At 37.5% G+C, this 18,661-nt stretch overlaps 1 protein-coding gene across 1 annotated transcript; it reads left to right on the top strand.

Annotated features, from left to right (window-relative positions):
- Nucleotides 1-5,201: 5,201 nt before the first annotated feature.
- LOC145103013 (kinesin-like protein KIN-13B) lies at nucleotides 5,202-8,630 on the top strand. The gene is made up of 12 exons (XM_079040549.1): nucleotides 5,202-5,673; nucleotides 5,772-6,002; nucleotides 6,127-6,231; nucleotides 6,303-6,410; nucleotides 6,509-6,586; nucleotides 6,763-6,844; nucleotides 6,945-7,104; nucleotides 7,175-7,477; nucleotides 7,615-7,833; nucleotides 7,906-8,074; nucleotides 8,150-8,215; nucleotides 8,305-8,630. Exons 1-12 carry the CDS (start codon nucleotides 5,503-5,505, stop codon nucleotides 8,482-8,484), a joined length of 1,872 nt encoding a protein of 623 aa, XP_078896675.1. The 5' UTR covers nucleotides 5,202-5,502; the 3' UTR covers nucleotides 8,485-8,630.
- Nucleotides 8,631-18,661: the final 10,031 nt, after the last annotated feature.

Genomic DNA, 18,661 nt, shown 5'->3' with positions numbered 1-18,661 from the left:
AAGGCTGAATCTGCTCTAAAAGAGCAGGAGAAAATCTGGAGGGTCACCAATGAGGATCTTCTCCGGAGGGTGGATTTGTTGAGAAAATAGAAGGTTGAGAAGGAGGAGGAGTATTCTGCAGAACTTGAGAAAGTGATTGTCGATGCGAAGGCAAGTGTTGCGATGGCTATCCTGGAGGCTAAGATCAAGTTGGCGGAGGATCTTGAGCATTCAGGATCCTGGAATGTAGTAGGATGGCGCGAGGCACTAGCCAAACTAACTGGAAAGCCTATCACCACCTGCCGAGGATCCTGTACCGCAACCAAATGTGGAGAAGGATGGGAAGAAGGTCGATGATGGCCAGGCTAAGGTCTAGGCCTTTTAGGTGGTTAGGGTAGCGTAGTTTTTTTATTTAACTATTTGACCCCTGTAGGGATGTAAGCCTTTTATTTTGAATACAATGGTTAATCTTTCCTTTATCTGCATAATATGTTACTAAGATCTATGCGTAGTTAGGATCCTGAATAAGTTTCAAAATAAAGTTCTTTTGGTAAATGACGAATAAAATGATTAGTTAAACAACTAAAATAAATGACTTAGAATAATAAGAACTGACTTTGTTAAGCAATTAAAAAGTTTATTTTGATGTTTGACTTGTAATCTAGAGTTTCCAACAAGTATAAAATAATTTTTTTAAGAACTAATTTTGGAAAATCTAAGTTTATTTGAGATGAGTATGGAATGAATATTTTATATAGTTTTTAAATGAGTTAAACTGTATATGTATTTTATATCTACAAATATGTTGGGTAGAACATGGGTAGATGAGATAGTTGGTATGTGATAAAATGATGAGGTATGAAAGATGATTAAGAATGATATTGGTAGATGCACCAATTAAAGAATGTCATAAAACTAGTAGATGCGCTGGAGAATAATATCGGTAGATACACCAAGTAGTGAATGTCGTGATCTTGGCAGATGCGCCAAATAGAGATTGTCATAATAATAGCAGATGCGCTTATAGGGTAATCCTGGCAGATGCGCTTATAGGATAATTTCGGTAGATGCGCCAAATAGAGAATGTCATAATACTAGCAGACGCGCTTATAGGATAATCTTGGCAGATGCGCTTATAAGATAATGTCGGCAGATGCGCCTAAAAGAGAATGTCATAAACCTGGCAGTCGCGCCTCATAGTGTATGACGTAATCCTGGCAGAGGCGCTTAAAGGATGATGTTGGTAGATGCGCCTCATGTAGCAATAGATTTTGTGCTAATTCCTTAGGTCAATCCTAGGAATGAATGAATGACGGGTAGTTGAATTCTTAAGGTAAAATCCTAAGAAATAAAGAAGATAATGGGGATGGGTAATTGGGTTGATTGTTTGATGGTTGAATATAATAATTATATTATTGTGGGTTGAAAACCCTATATGCTCACCAGGCTCCCAAGCCTGACCCACTCAGTTTTCTTTGTATCACAGATATCGATACGAAGATATATTTCACGGAGAGATTAAAGAAGATGTAAAATCTTTAGTGTAAATAATGTAAGTTCTGTTTATCCTTATGTGTCTGTATCGGAACATGACATCCCGAGATTTTGTTATATAATAAAAATACATTTCTTTAAAGAAATGCTTCGATAAATCTTTATCATATTTTGGGAACAAATTCCGCAACTGTTTTCTTTAAAATATTACTCTGATTTTAAAAACCAAGCATAAACAAATCGGTCTTTTCTGGCCGAGAAATTTGGGATGTCACATAAAGTTACCAACTTTATGCCTTAGGACCCTTAAAACGTCTAAGATCTGAAGTTTGAGTGAAAAGTCTTCATGCATTAAGAACTTAATGGAGTTGGATGCAAGACAACTTGTACACTGGGCGTACTATGTTATACGATGCGCGTACAACCCATGAACACAGTACGCTAAGCGTACTGAAGAAGTACGTTGGGCGTACGTTCTCAGAGAGCCTTGGGCTTCCGGCGGAGCTTCGGACCTTTGGGACCTAATTGTTTTGGGCCTGGATTTGCTGGAGTTGTGGGCCTGAATTTATTATTTGGGCCATTGTTGGCATGTTTGGGCCTTTTGGGCCTTGTGGCCAAATATAGAATTGGATTTTGATGCTAGGCCCATTAGTGAAGGAAAGACCTTTGGGCCATCATTGAGGGACTTGGACTTAGGATTTTAGGCCCATGTCTAGGTTGTGTCATAATCCTAATTAGGGTTATTTGTATATTGAACAGTGTGAGATTTTGGGCTGGTAGTCGAGCAGCTATTGTGTTCAATAGAATGAGGTGAGTCTTCTCATTATACCAATAGGTTGAAGGCACCAATGCCGACCCATTGATATGAAGTCTCAATAGTTAAATATGCAATGGTTTTGTTATTTGGCATGTTATGACTTATGTGAAGACCATAGGGGGAGCCCATGGCACTTGGTAAAGACCATGAGGGGAGCCCATGACCCATAGATGTAAGACCATGTGGGTAGCCCATGACATTCCGGGTGAAGACCATGAAGGGAGTCCATGGCAATCCTATGTATATATGTTGCATGACATTATGTGGTTATATGTTAGTGTATTTTGGGAGCTCACTAAGCGTTTGCTTACAGTTTGTTGGGTGTTTCAGGTACTTCTGGGTCTAAGGGCAAGGATCCAGCTTGATGACGTAGTAGGCACTCTCCAGTATTTCACATTTCTTGTTTTAGATACTCTGATATTTTGGACATAAGTTTATGTAATGTAATTTTGGAAAAACAAATATTGTTCTGATTTCTGAATATTAAATGAAAGATTTTATCTAAATTTTCAAGCTTATACACAAAGAAAAGAATATGAGCTATAAAGTTATTGGGTATTTTATAGATATAGATCCTTAAGCATAGATCGGCCTAGAACTAGTCTTAAGAAGTATGGAAGGTGATAAAAAAAATACATATTTATTAAGGATCAATCCCAAGTGCTCAAACCATAAGGTTAAATACGAAGCTCCTTTGACGTGACTACGTTTAGAAAGGTAAATAAATATAGAGAATTTGAGCATATATGGTGATTCAATTTTAGTAGCAAACAAACTCAATGGTCCTATGAAGCAAAATATGAGAATATACACGAATACTTTCATAAGGCAAAGAAGATTCACACCCAACTTCAATATATATATATATATATATATATATATATATATATATATATATATATATATATATATATATATATATATATATATATATATATATATATATATAACCCAGGTATTAGGATAAACAAAGAGATATTCCTTAAGCAAAATAGCCTCAATTGTTTTTACTCATTTGAGAAAAGGTTACTAGTAGAAGTTTCGCATAAACAAAGTACAAAAGAAGAAATTGTCATGGATTTTCAGATCACTTAACTAATTGGATGACCCAATTCATAAAATATTTGCAAAACAACACATTGTTGGTCGTTGAAAAGGAGGTAAGAAAAATACGAATCAACGCAACAAGGTACACCATCAAACAAATGATAATACATCGTAAAGGTTATTTAAGCTCGTGACTGTGATGTTAAATACCATTAGAGGCACAACATGTAATTGAACAAGCATATACCAGAGTCTATGTAGAATGCACTTTGGAGTCCAAACACTATCACAAATATCCTACAAACTAGGTACTTTTAGCCAACATTATCTCATTATCTCAGTACATACATTCATTTATCAAAAAATGCTTACAATGTCAACAAAATGTCACCATACCAACTTTACCATAATTGAAGATGATAATTATTTCTCACCCATGACCTTTTACCAATGGGGAGTTATTTTACTAAATCCGTAGAAGAATCAATGGATACAATAACAGAAAGAAGTATAACCAAGTTCATGAGGAAGAAAATCAATTGTCAATTCGAAATATCACACACCATCGTTAGAGACAACGAGAAGTAGTTTCTGATAACTCGTTCAAAGGATGGTGTACAACTTTAAACATCCAACAAAACTTTATTTATATTTCTCACCTATCCGCCAATAGGCACATGAAAATAATAGACCCACACAATTGTAAAAGAACTAAAAAAAAGACTTGTAATAGCCAAAATAAAATGGATAAATAAGTTGCAAAGTGTCTTATGGGCTTACAGGAGCCCGATAATAACTACAACAAGAGAAGCTCCCTTTAGTCTCATCTACAAATCTGAAATTGTAATACCAATAGAAATTGATATCATGATGGATTAAATACTTAGCTTCACACAAGATACAAACACTACATATCTGCATGTCAACCTTAACCTTCTCGGGGAAAGAAGGAACAATATCATGTTTAGATAAATTGCATACAAATCTATCATTGATGCCATTACAAGAAAAAAGTTCGGAATACAACATACAAAATAGAAGACTCGGTGTTAAAAATAAAGCAAGTAGCCGAATCAATAAGATGTTTCAAAACATAATTCCAAAAACCCATTTATATTAGTAGAATAGCAAAAAGCTCAATGTGGCTTGTAAATTTACAAGGAAAAATGAAAAAAGAAAGTTAGAAAAGGCTATTATAATAGTTTATTTTTTACACTAGGTGTGAGACCCGTGTATTACACGGGTTGATTTTAAAAAAAATGAAACATTAAATTAAAGTGTAAACACAAAATATTTTTTAATATACAACTTTAAAATAAGAAAGGAATAAACGTATTTATTGCAATTTAATATCATATATATGATATTTAATACTTTACATATATATGATTTTAATTTTAAAAATCGAAACAAATCAAAAATTGACAAGTGGATAATATATATTTCAAAAATACTACAAAATGACAAGTGTCAAAACTCATGAGAGATTGACATGTGGCAAAAAAACTTTCATTTATTAAGAAGAATTTGAAAGTTTATAGGAGTTTTTTTTTTTTACAAACTTATTAACTTATTATTAACTTATTGGGTCAAATAAGCTATTGGAAGTCAAAAAAAGCTATTATGGGAGCTTATTTAATCCCATTTTTTTTTTCCAAATAACTTGTAATTTACAAGCTTATGCCGTTATTTCTTTTGAAAAATAACTCAACAAGAAGGTCTATTATTGTACAAAATTTTGAGTTTTTTACAAATAAACTAGTTACAAATAATTCGAAGGGTGTCTTATGTAAATTATCACAAAGTCACCAAATCAAAATCAGAGTTTTTGTCGCTGACTCCTGCGGTACATGTGACAACATTCACACCCTTGTTCCCCTTGTCCCCGGACTTCAAAATTCAAATCTTTCTTGAAAACAATTCCAAAACCTTTTTCTACTGTTTCTGGCTACCCAGCTAGAATAATTAATACCCAAACTAATCCCACCGCTTAATTCATTCAAAGACTCGATTCTTCGGTGCCATGTACTCTTTCTCTCTCTTCATGGATTCAATTCAATAAAGAAATGCTTCAGTGATACAAAAAGCAGAGATTGGGGGAAAGAATTTGAAGTAAAACATCGAACTACTTTTCAATTTTGAGGGTTTGAGTGTCGGTGTTCAGTATGAACGCGCTGGGAAGACACGGCCAAAGATCTGGGTCATCGGCGGCGGCGCAACACCAGCGTCAGTACACCGATAACTTCGTAGACGTCAGTTCTTCATCTAATGGCCAATGGCTACAATCTGCTGGTTTACAGCACCTCCAACAGCAATCTTCCAACACTTCTTCATCCGTAGGTTTCCTTTTGTTCAATTACATATACGTACTGGGGATCTGGGTACGTATTCATTTCTCAAATTCATGTATTTGATTTGTTATTTAATGGGACAGATGGACTTTGGTTACTATAATGGTAATGGAGCTCAAGATTCGAGAATGTATAACACCAGTAGAAACATCAGTACACAGATGTCCGTAACCGGAGGGACTAATTTGTTCACAGAGCCATTCTCGCCGCCGGCTCGCCATAAAAAGTTCGGTGGGGTCGGCGGCGATGATCCCAGCGACTTTAGTCCCGGTCTCTTGGATCTACATTCCCATGACACCGAACTTATTTCCGACGTAGGTTTTACTTAATTGCCTGATAAATTATCATGTCAACGATTTTTAGCTACTTGTTTGAATTTCCACCATTAAAATGGGATCTCATTCTGTAAATTGGCTCTGGTTAATTTAATTTCTTCAGGTGCCAATGTCCGGTGCTTCATTGTACGCAGATCCGTACTACGAAAACAGCAAACAGAACAGTAAAAAAGATAAGGGCAGCACAGTTGCAAAGATTAAAGTTGTGGTATGTTAAATTCTTGATTGCTTCCAAGGGTATCATCGACTTTTTGCTAATGAAATGTGCTGAATTTACAGGTGCGTAAGAGACCATTGAACAAAAAAGAGTTAGCAAAAAACGAGGAAGATATAGTTACTACCGAAAGCCATTCCAATTGCCTTGCAGTTCATGAAACAAAACTCAAGGTTAGCATCAATTAAAAAAGTTATGGTGGAAATTGTTTTATACAATCTTTAATCTTGTTTTCTTGCTTTTGTTTGAATTGTTGATTTGTTGTTTTCAGGTTGACCTAACAGAATACTTGGAGAAACATGAATTTGTGTTTGATGCAGTGCTAAATGAGGAGGTTTCTAATGATGAGGTATGGATTAAGTCGTTTTTTCTGCATTAAGTAAAACAAAAACACACATATACATCTATATAATATAGCTTAACTAAATAAGTCATTTCCCCTTTATGTTCATTAACTCAAAAAAGAAACAACACTTACTTCATAATTCATTTATTTGTAAACTTGTATTGAATTTGTGTTGATAGGTTTATCATGAAACTGTGGAACCCATTGTTCCAATAATTTTTCAACGAACAAAAGCAACATGTTTTGCATATGGGCAAACAGGTAAAAAAGGCTTTTAATAATCATATTTCAAGGGGAAAATTGTAGAGAACATAATAGTTAATACAATTACACATAACACATTCTGATTTTGTTGTTTTAGGAAGTGGAAAGACTTTTACAATGAAACCATTACCTCTTAAAGCATCACGTGATATCTTGAGATTAATGCATCAAACATATCGAGGCCAAGGTTTTCAATTACATTTCAGTTTCTTTGAGATATATGGAGGCAAACTTTTCGATCTCCTCAATGATAGAAAGTAAGTTCCTTCATCATATATTCATATTCCATTTCAAATTTCAGAAACTTGAGGTTTTTTCTTTTTGTAGAAAACTTTGCATGAGAGAAGATGGAAGCAAACAAGTATGCATAGTGGGGTTGCAAGAATACAGAGTCTCAGATGTGGAAACAATCAAGGAGTTAATTGATAGAGGGAATTCAACAAGAAGCACAGGGACAACAGGGGCAAATGAGGAATCTTCAAGATCACATGCTATTCTTCAACTTTGTGTTAAGAGATCTGTTGATGGAAGTGAATTAAAACCTGCTAAAGTTGTTGGAAAGCTCTCGTTTATAGATCTTGCAGGAAGTGAAAGAGGTGCAGATACAACTGATAATGATAAGCAAACAAGGTAACCGTTGGAATGGAATGGAATGAGTCATTCCATTCCATTCCTTCCCTGATTCCATCATACGAGACACTATCTTTAGTTACTTTACGATTGTATATTATTATATTCTAATGTTTGGATTCGAATATGTAATATAGAATGGAAGGTGCTGAGATTAATAAAAGTTTGCTTGCATTAAAAGAATGCATAAGAGCTCTAGACAATGATCAAGGTCACATTCCTTTTCGTGGAAGTAAATTAACAGAAGTATTGAGGGATTCCTTTGTTGGAAATTCAAGAACAGTTATGGTTTCTTGCATTTCACCAAATGCTGGATCATGTGAACATACTCTCAACACCTTACGATATGCAGATAGGTAAAACATATTAACAAATGAATCGCACTTTTTTAAAAATCACATATCTAAGTTATCATATTGAATTTACAGGGTGAAAAGTCTCTCAAAAGGGAACAAGAAAGACGCAATAAACCTCAAGGAATTGACAACTCAAGCTGAAGAAGATGATTATGATGTTGATACAACAGAAGAGTTTTATGAGCCAAAATTAGAATCAAGAAACTGGAACCCAGATGATGATTTGAATGCCCTTTTAAAGGTATGTGAAAAAGAAAGAATTTTTATAGGATATTCTCTGGTTTCTTGAATAAAACTTGTGGTTTGATTATCACAGGAGGAAGAGGATCTTGTAGATGCTCATAGGAAACAAGTGGAGGATACAATGAATATCGTTAGAGTGGTGTGTAATGTGTTTGAATCTTTTTGGGCATTTGATAAAATGATTTGATCAAATTGAAATTGGAACTTATTATTGTTATATGTTTGTAGGAGATGAATTTACTTGTGGAAGCAGATAAACCAGGGAATCAGCTGGATGATTACGTGGCAAAATTAAACACAGTTTTGGCTCAAAAGGCTGCAGCCATTTTGCAATTACAGAATCGTTTGGCTCATTTTCAAAAGCGGCTTAGGGACCATAATGTTTTGGTTTCATCCTCTGGTCTATAATTACATTTCAAAACACTAAATGTAGTTTTTTTTTTAATTACTTTTTGATGCGATTTTATTTTTTCAATATACTTGATGAATACTGAAAGATTAATAAACTTTTTATGATGAGAATCCATAAGCAGTGTATGATTATGTTGCTATAATGAATTGGTGTCAATGGGTAATAAAATACACTCCACAGTGTGTATTATGTAACCTATATTATGGTGTCTCTTATTAGAATATCAAGATCAAGATTTCAAATGGATTTATATGTATTACCAACAATTTCAAGGCTTTAAGCTAAATTCTTCATCAAGATATCAAGATCTTTTATGGGTTTTGTATTTCTTTGGCTTTTCTACAAAAAAAAAAAAAAAAAAAAAAAAAAAAAAAAAAAAAAAAAAAACCGTTAACAACTTCCTTCCAATCAAAATATTTGAGCTTAAGTTTGATCTCTTTCATCTTTGGTTCTTTGTTTCCATCACCAACTTCTACTTGCATAAAGTTATGGCAAGATGTTCAGTTTTGTATCAATTTAAACTTTATTATGCTCTCAGTATTTGTATTAATTTTTTTGACACTCAAATTTATAGATGAGTTCAATTTTATCATCCAACATCTGGGTAATAAAGTTGAATTCTTAATAATTTATAATTCTCTATTACTACAATATTGAGATTCTTTTTTAATCAATTTAGAGGTGTTACCAACATAATTTTAAGGCTTAAAGATAAAATCTTCATCTAGAGATTATGATCTTTTAAAGGTTTTGTATTTCTTTGGCTTCTTAAAAAAACCATCAACAATTTTCTTTAAATTTCGAGTTGAGTTTGATCATTTTCATCTTTGGTCCTTTGTTCCATCGACAACTTTTAATTGATTAGGTCATCTATAAAACTTAATACCGACTAGTATAGTGGTGAGTGTCACCTCATCACTACATCCAACACTAAACCTATGAAATACCCAATCACTATATCCCTCTTATTTTTTGATTATTTAAATAAAAAATATATATATTTTAATTAATTAAAATGTGTGTGTATATATATATATATATATATAAAGAGAGAGAGAGAGAGAGAGAGAGAGAGAGAGAAAATGATTAGGTGGTGATTAGTGCTCCCCACAACAAATGATCGCTAAACATCTCTACCACCAACCACCACTAACATGTGGGATGGTGTTCACAATTGTTGCTCATGGCCACATAGACCACGAGTTCATTCGTAAAGAGCATTACGAATGACCTTAGACCATCCATAATACCCTCCACTAACTACTATAATGGTTAGTAACACATCGTCACTACACATTTACTAGTAAACCATGGGATACATATCATTACACTACTCCACATCATTTTTTTAATTCAATTTACTTCAAAAAATACAATAAACACATTTTTTAAACTAGGTTTTTTATTGATGTAAAATACTACATTACATAAAAAAATCACATTAATTAAAAAAATGCAACGTTAAAGAAACTGAAAAAAGGCAAACATAACTAAAAAAACTACCCCCTATTCCTATATCGGGCTCAAACGGATTCTTCCATCGCCAAAAATATTTCCAAATCTTCGCCTTTGAGGTCGTTTGCTTTCAACTTCAAAATCTTCATATCAGTTTTTGTGTGAAGTGTCGTTTGCATCTCTTGGAATGACGTTTGCGCGTCTATCATTTTTCGCTCCATCCGACTCAACATCTCTACTTTGGTTTCTTGAATGTGGACATATCGATCAAATTTCTCTTCAAAATGACCGATAACACTAGAACCCCAAATCGACGAACCCGCTTTTCGCTTTATTTCTTCCAACGGGCCGAAAAAGAGGTTGATCGTCTTCAAGATCAATCGGGTCATCATTGATGTCGATGTGTGTTCGCCCGTCTGATTGTTGGGAAGTTGCACCGAGGTTTCTTGATCACTCTGAACCGGAAGATGTTTGTAAAGTTTATTTCATTTGCTTTTTCCATTTTGGAGCATCTTTCAATTTTTGCCGTGGTTTCACATATGGAAAAGCTTTGCGGATTGACGTTGTTTTTTCAAATTGATCCAAGGCCGCCTTAAAGACATCGAAATCGTTTGACCCACTTTTGCGTATGTTTTGGAGGTTGTTGTAAATTCCTCCAAATTCCGTGCATTTTAGTCTAATATCGTGCCACTTTGAGCTAATTTGGTCGGGATTTCAACTTTCACTTCCCGTTATCTCATAAAATCTTATTCGAACTTTCTCCTAAAATAACTAAACGTTTGTGCATCTCCTTCAATTGGGTCTTGGGAAGCCAATAACCATGCCTCCGCTAAATTCTCTTCTTCCTCTTTTGTCTATGGTCCCTTTGTTGTGTATTGGTTCGGTCCAGGTTTTTTCCTTTTTTTGGTTGAGGTGGTGGTGGTAAAGGTTGCGTTTCCGAAACAAAATATGGCGAATGAGAAGGTAGTAAAAGTGGTGGTTGTGATTGGAATTGTTGTTGGTAGGCTAGGAAAGGTTGTTATTATTGTTGGAAAAGTGGTGTTTGTTGGATAGGAGAACCGGTTTGAAGCAAATTCACAAAACCAACTTGAGGTGATTCCATGGTCGGGAATTGGCGATGGGTTGTGTCTAACGCAAAAGCGTTATCAGGTTTGCGGTTTCGAAAGTTTGAGGGGATATTTTGGTTGGGATCCATGATTTTTGGTTGTAAAAAGGCTGTGTGTAATTGTGTAATAGAGAAAGAAAAGAATGGTATAAAAAATGAGGTTGTATAGTTAGGTATTTATAGATAAAATTGTTATGTAAAAAAAAAAAAAACTTTAGCCATTGGAACGGCTAGTCCAACGTTCAAAAGAAAGAAGATCCCTCATTGGGCGTTGCTATCTGTTGTGAGCAACACGAACCACCACGAAAATGGGTGACCACGAACCACGTGGTGGTGTGCACAAGCGTTGTCCATGGCCATGTAGACCACGACCGTGTTCATGATCGGTATATCGGTTGGCCTTATAGTTGTGGTATACTTTTGTATCAACTTGAATTTGGTTTAGACTTTTATGCATTAATACTACTTGTGTTGAACAATCAAATTCATGAACATGTTTAATTCTCACCTTTGTAATAAAGATATTGTTTATAATTTGTGTTTTTTTTGTTGGAGTAGCATTTATCACTTTGGAAAAGTATTAATATTTGTTAATTCAGCCCAAAAGCATTTTTAATGGTTGATCTATCTTATCACTTAAAAATAATATCACCTTATTATTAGGGGTGTGATAAAAAACCAAAATCGAATAACAAAACGAAACTAAATGATGTTTGGTATATTTGGTTCGGGTTATTCGGTTTTCGGTTAATTTGGTTTGGTTAACCGAATAAGTATACCTTATTTGGTTTGGTTTTGGTTAAATTTTCAATATGTTGGTTAATCTGAAAAAACTATTTAATTAATATAATATTTTATAGTTTATATCTATAAATTAACATTGTATATTTAAACTTATAGATTAGTTACTAAAAAAGATTTTCATAACTCATTATTTAATTACTAACCGTTATAAATTTATAATTGTTTCTAATTTGTATTAAAAATAACCGGTTTGCCAAATGTCAATAAACCTTCACTCATTTCTTTCCTATTTATATATGACTAAAGTTATATAGACAAACCTCTACAATTTGGTCATTTTTTCTTCTTAATATACGACTAAAATTATATTAACAAATCTCTATAATTTGTGTGGTTGCAATGACATTTTAAGAAAACGCAACGTGAAAGATTGAATATAATATATTATGTATTAGTATATTTTTTTGGGTAAAAGTTTATTAAGTTTTGCTTTAGTTTAATATTTTATTGGTTATGTGTAACAACGTGAATTTCCAAAACAATTTTTCTTTTTTAAAACATAATTACATTCATAAGAAATATCAAAATCCAATGTAACACATGTCATCCAAATAGAACAATCCCAAGATCTCAAATACATAAAACTCCATCAATGTGTACAGATCATGTCGACGCCTTCTCGCGATCATCGCTGGTAACTGAAACACATATCACATAAACGGTAAGCATAAATGCTTAGTGAGTTTCCCAAAATACAACATACGCACATATGCCACTCAAGGCTATAGCTCTACAAGACCTTCTGGTCCATGTGTCTCAAGGGACTTCCGTCCCACAATCCGAATAGACCTTCCGGTCCTACCCGTAATGACCTTCCGGTCCATAACATCTTGACCTTCCGGTCCATATCATAATGACCTTCCGGTCCATACCATACTACTCATAACATAACATAACACATACATATCATATAACAACATACATCACATACTCCTCACAGCACATAAGACCTTCCGGTCACACATAATTACCACTCTAGGTAAAGTATAGTGAGAAGACTCACCTCGTGATAACCTCTCGTGCTCGATAGCCCGACCTAGCCTCCTCCTATCAACATAATAACATCTTTAATCAATACTTTATCTTGTCCTCATTTTTAAAAAAATGGGTTGCGAGCCTGCTAGTGTTCCACTAGATTGTCTAGAATAGTCCATGGTCGTCATCTATACTCCGCTAGATGACTGGATCATCAATAACATCTATAACGAGGCCTCTCATTATTTTATTTTGTCACACAACAACTATTACATCTACCCATGTTTTACCCAACACATTTTGTAGATATAAAATACATATACAGTTTAAATCATTGAAAACATGTATAAAACGTTCATCCAACATAGATAGAAAGTATTCAGATAATATGCACACATAGCACGCAATTTATATAAAATACTTCATATCTATGTGTAAGCTGAAAGTAACTATGCACTCACCTGAAAGGTGGTGACTCAACACTCGGACAGCGCTTCGATACTCTCAAAACAATTTTCCTTCGATAAAACCTAGTACCAATACCACTAGGGTTTAGTCTAACGATAACCGCGACAAATTAATTAGTCTGACTATTATTAAGTGTTAATAATACTCAATATAACTCATAATAATAGCCCAAATAATTATTTTAAGGACCTAATAACATTCCTATAATTATTTGGAAGCTATATTAATAATTGCGTAAGCGTAGCACACTTACAGCGAATTTTATCGAAAACCGGAACTTATTTGGAGCAGCGTTTCGAAACCGAAAGACTCCTTTTTCTCGGGACTCCAGGAGCCTCGGGGCTTCCTTAGGGTGCTAGGGGGTTTTTCTAGGGTTTAGGGGGGGTTTGGGGTTGTAGAAAGAGAAAGATTGTGACATCATCCCCCCGTTAGAGGGAATTTCGTCCCGAAATTCTTTTGAAAGCTAGATTTGAGAATGCTAGAATAGGTGAGGGTACTTTTGCTTCATTTGGTCTTCGCGTTCCCACGTGAATTCTGGCCCATGCTTCGCGTTCCACCGTACTTTCACGATCGGGATGCGGCTTTGCTTAGTACGCTTCACCTCCCTGTCCATGATTTCAACCGGTTCTTCAACGAACAGGAGATTCTTGTTGATTTCAATCTCGTCAAGGGGAATGACGAGCGTTTCATCTAATAGGCACTTCTTTAGATTGGAGACATGGAACACGGGGTGTACACTGTTTAGCTCCGCGGGTAGCTGCAGTTTGTACGCCACTGGACCTATTCAGGCAACGATCTCGAAAGGTCCAATGTATCGTGGGTTCAGTTTTCCCCGTTTTCCGAAACGAATGACTCCTTTCCAAGGTGAGACTTTTAACAGCACTCGATCCCCGACCTGAAACTCTAAGGGCTTTCGTCGTTTATCGGCGTAGCTCTTCTGTCGGTCGCGCGATGCTTGTAATCGAGCTCTGATTTGAACTATCTTTTCTGTGGTTTCACGAATGATCTCCGGTCCCATTAGCGCCTTGTCCGATGCTAGTGTCTTTGCTAGCTGGGTGTCACCCACCTCAGCCCAACACAACGGTGATCTACACTTACGTCCATATAGTGCTTCGAAAGGAGTGGCTTTGATGCTCGAATGGTAACTGTTGTTATAAGAGAATTCAACTAGGGGTAAGTGGATGTCCCAAGACTTCCCAAAGTCTATCACACATGCGCGAAGCATGTCTTCGAGCGTCTGAATGGTCCGTTCGCTTTGACCGCCCGTTTGTGGGTGATAAGCGGTGCTCATGTCGAGATGGGTTCCGAGTGCTTTCTGAAGTGATTGCCAAAAACGTGAAGTGAATCAACTGTCTCTATCTAAGATGATAGACACTGGTATTCCATGAAGTCTCACGATTTCTCGAATGTATAAACGCGTCAGTCTCTCCATCTTGTAGGATTCCTTTATTGGCAGAAAATGGGCGGATTTCGTCAGTCGGTCAACTATTACCCATATAGTGTCTAATCCGTCCGACGTCTTGGGTAGCTTGGTCACAAAATCCATAGAAATCCCTTCCCACTTCCACTCGGGAATCACCGGTTGCTGTAATAATCCCGAGGGCTTCTGGTACTCCACCTTTACCTTGGCACAAGTAAGGCACTTACCGACATAGGTGGCAATTTCTGCCTTCATGTTAGGCCACCAATAGTGTTGTTTAATATCCAAATACATCTTGTCCGAGCCGGGATGGATGGAGTATCGCGGCTTGTGGGCTTCCTTCATGACTACCTCCCTAAATCCCCCGAGTTTAGGGACCCAAATACGGTTCATGAAATGGTATACTCCGTCCTCTCTCACCTCTAGGTTCTTTTCCATTCCGCGTAATGCTTCGCTTGCTCTGTTTTCCGTCTTCATGGCATATGACTGGGCTACCCTGATCTGATTGGTTAGGTGAGATTGGATGGTTATCGAGAGATTTTTTGCACGACGATTAGAGTACTCTTTCCGGCTCAATGCATCAGTTGCTACATTGGCCTTGCCTGGGTGATACTTGATTTCACACTCGTAATCATTTAATAACTCCACCCATCTTCGTTGCCTCATATTCAGCTCTTTCTGATTTAAGATGTGCTGGAGACTCTTGTGGTCTGTGAAGATGGTGCACTTTGTACCATAAAAGTAATGCCTCCAAATCTTCAGAGCAAAGACCACGGCTCCCAATTCTAGGTCATGGGTCGTATAATTCACTTCATGCGTTTTTAGTTGGCGGGATGCGTAAGCTATCACTCTTCCACACTGCATGAGAACGCAACCTAAACCCTGATTTGACGCGTCACAGTAGACCACGAAATCTTCCGTTCCCTCTGGTAAAGATAGTACCGGGGCGTTGCAGAGCATCTGCTTCAGGGTTCGGAATGCAACTTCTTGTTTTTCCGTCCATTTGAATGGTACGCCCTTTTGTGTAAGTGAGGTAAGTGGCTTGGCGATCTTAGAGAAGTTTTGAATGAACCTCCTATAGTAGCCCGCTAGGCCTAAGAATTGACGAATTTATGTGGGTGTTGTCGGGACGGCCCATCCTTCAACGGCTTTGACCTTAGAGGGATCCACATGAATTCCATCTTGGCTAACAACATGACCTAGGAAGTTCACGCTACGGAGCCAGAACTCACACTTGGAGAGTTTTGCGTATAGCTTTTCCGATCGCAGAGTTTCTAGGATTTGTTGGATATGTTGGCCATGCTCTTCCTCGCTTCGGGAATAAATGAGAATGTCGTCAATGAAGACGATGACAAAGTTGTCGAGGAATGGTCGACAGATTCGGTTCATCAGATCCATAAATGCGGCAAGAGAATTCGTTAGACCTAAGGGCATTACGGCAAATTCATAATGTCCGTAACGAGTTCGAAAAGCAGTTTTAGGAATATCCTCTTCCCGGACTTTGAGTTGATGGTATCCGGATCGTAGATCTATCTTAGAGAAGTAACTAGCTCCTTGGAGCTGGTCAAATAGATCGTCGATTCGTGGGAGTGGATAGCAATTTTTGACAGTGAGTTTATTTAACTCCCTGTAATCGATGCACATTCTGAAAGATCCGTCCTTTTTTTTGACAAAGAGGACTGGAGCTCCCCATGGCAAGTAACTAGGTCGGATGAATCCCTTGCCCAGGAGTTCACTGAGTTGGCTGGACAATTCCTGCATTTCAGCAGGAGCTAGCCGGTAGGGCGATTTAGCGAGAGGAGTTGCTCCTAGAATGAGGTCAATTCGGAACTCAACTTGTCTCTCTGGGGGTACTCCAGGAAGATCTTCAGGAAATACGTCTGGGAATTCACGTGCTACGGGAATGTCTTGAATATTAACCTCTTCCTTGGTTTTATCCACTATGTGAGCCAGGAACGTCAAATCGTTCTTTCGTAGATGCTTCTGTGCCTGGATGCACTAGATGAGGCGAAGGTTCGTGCTAGGTTTGTCTCCGTAAATAACTAGGGTTTCGTGATCGGGAAGGTGAAGGCGAACGGCCTTCTCGTGACACATAATTTCAGCATGGTGGGGGCTTAAACAGTCCATGCCAATAATCACATCAAAACTCCTAATGGAAACAGGCATTAAGTCTATTCGAAAGACGTGTTGATTTAAGGTTAGGGTACATCCGATGTAGATTTCCCCAGTGGATTCGGTTTTCCCATTGGCCATTTCCACCGTAAAGGTTTCATTGAGCTTCTGGGGTTGTTGTTTTAATAAATGTTTAAACTTATTGCTCATAAAACTTCGCTCGGCTCCGGTGTCAAATAGGATGCATGCATAAGTGTGGTTTAGGGGAAACGTACCGGTAACAACAGCGGGATCCTGAATCGTCTCCCCCTGACCCATGGTCAACACCCTTCCTGTTCCTCCATTTCTGGGATTGTTGTTGTTAGGGCAATCTCGGCAGAAATGCCCAGTCCTCCTACACCCATAGCAGGTGTGGCTAGGCCCTGCATTGTTGACGCCGGTGTTGATGTTGCTGTTGTTGCGGTTGTTGTTGTTGTTTCTGTTTCCCCGTTGTTGATTCTGAGGAGGGTAAGTCCTGCAATACCTTGCCGTGTGCCCCTTCTGATTGCAACTGGTGCACTGCAGCTCCTTGCACTCTCCATTGTGATGGAAACCGCACTTGTTGCACTTGGGAAGATTACCGGAATAAGGTCTAGGAGCATTCGAAGCAGCTGAGGCTAGAGCATGTGGTGTGGCCGGAACTTGTGCGGTGGCAGCATTAACTGCCACTGTCTACTGCTTCTTAGAAGTCTCGGGGCCTTGACGCCCCTTCCTCTTGTTGTTCTTCCCCTTCTTGCCATCCCTAACACTCCGTGGTGCGTCCTATATAGTGGAGGGGTCATATGCCGAAGTGTTGAGCCAGCAACTGAGCCATCTCAGTCATGTCTCCAATAACCTCATCCCTCTCATTCTCAGCTTGCACTGCACGTGCTTCCATGGCGTACAGCTGTTGCCGCAGGGCGGCGATCTTAGCTTCGGGAGAGCGGTTCTCCCTTGGGGGGTTCACTGGTGGGGCGGGGTGGTCCTGCTGCGCCTCTCTAACAAACGACATGGCATGATCTTTGCCCGGGTCTTGTCCTTCCTCTATGTCATCATCGGTCTCCTCGAACTCGTAGTCGGTGTCTGTGTATTTGTCAGGTCCGACGTCGTGTGCTCCCTCTTGATTCCCTTATGGTTCATCTTCAAGCATTCCGTGAGCCACTAGGACTTGATGAAACTGGATACCCTGCTGCTCTCCCTCCATGAAGATTGGGGGAAGGTATAAACTATCGTTACTCCTATGACTCTACAACTATGGTATAGACTAAACAGATGTTCTCTTTTTGGTGATAAAGGGGTATGTTTTTAGGTTCCCTAGCTATCACGATCTCCTCAGGACGTGTGGTAGTGATACCTTGGTAGGAATGTAGTTGATCAGGCTACATCCGTTCCTTGATACAACTAAGAACAGTCCTGGATTAACCGAGATACTAGCATTATCTTGTCTGATTCGGTGTTAGGTTCTCGTTCCTAATACAAGCAAGGGTGTTTTATTGTTATGTTTTACTTGTTTTGTTCAGAGTTGTGTTAGTCCCTCTTTTGGTTTATAGTTGCATATCAATGTGTGGCTAGATATGCTAGTTCACTATAAACAAAGCTCTGATACCAACCTGTCACACCCCCGAACCAGACGGCGGAAACATCTGAGGGCTATTGTGACTCAATTGAATACCATCACAATGAATATACATGAATCATAACATCATTCATCACCATGCATTGAAATATTACAACCGGTATTGTTTACATTCAATACATTGTTTCAAAACATTACAATTCCAAAACATAAACCGTTCGATATTATTTAAACAAACAT

Source organism: Lactuca serriola, chromosome 4 (assembly GCF_051521515.1).
Source record: "Lactuca serriola cultivar US96UC23 chromosome 4, Lser_US96UC23_V15, whole genome shotgun sequence".
Classification (NCBI taxonomy): domain Eukaryota; kingdom Viridiplantae; phylum Streptophyta; class Magnoliopsida; order Asterales; family Asteraceae; genus Lactuca; species Lactuca serriola.
This window is presented reverse-complemented; position numbering and strand designations above follow the sequence as displayed.

What these genes read in the sequence shown, in the direction of transcription:
- LOC145103013 (XM_079040549.1), top strand. Translation starts at nt 5,503, where the DNA reads ATGAACGCGCTGGGAAGACACGGCCAAAGATCTGGGTCATCGGCGGCG. An exon ending in AGGAGGTTTCTAATGATGAG is followed by an intron (nt 6,587 to 6,762) that starts GTATGGATTAAG and finishes TTGTGTTGATAG; the next exon opens with GTTTATCATGAAACTGTGGA. An exon ending in ACCTTACGATATGCAGATAG is followed by an intron (nt 7,834 to 7,905) that starts GTAAAACATATT and finishes TTGAATTTACAG; the next exon opens with GGTGAAAAGTCTCTCAAAAG.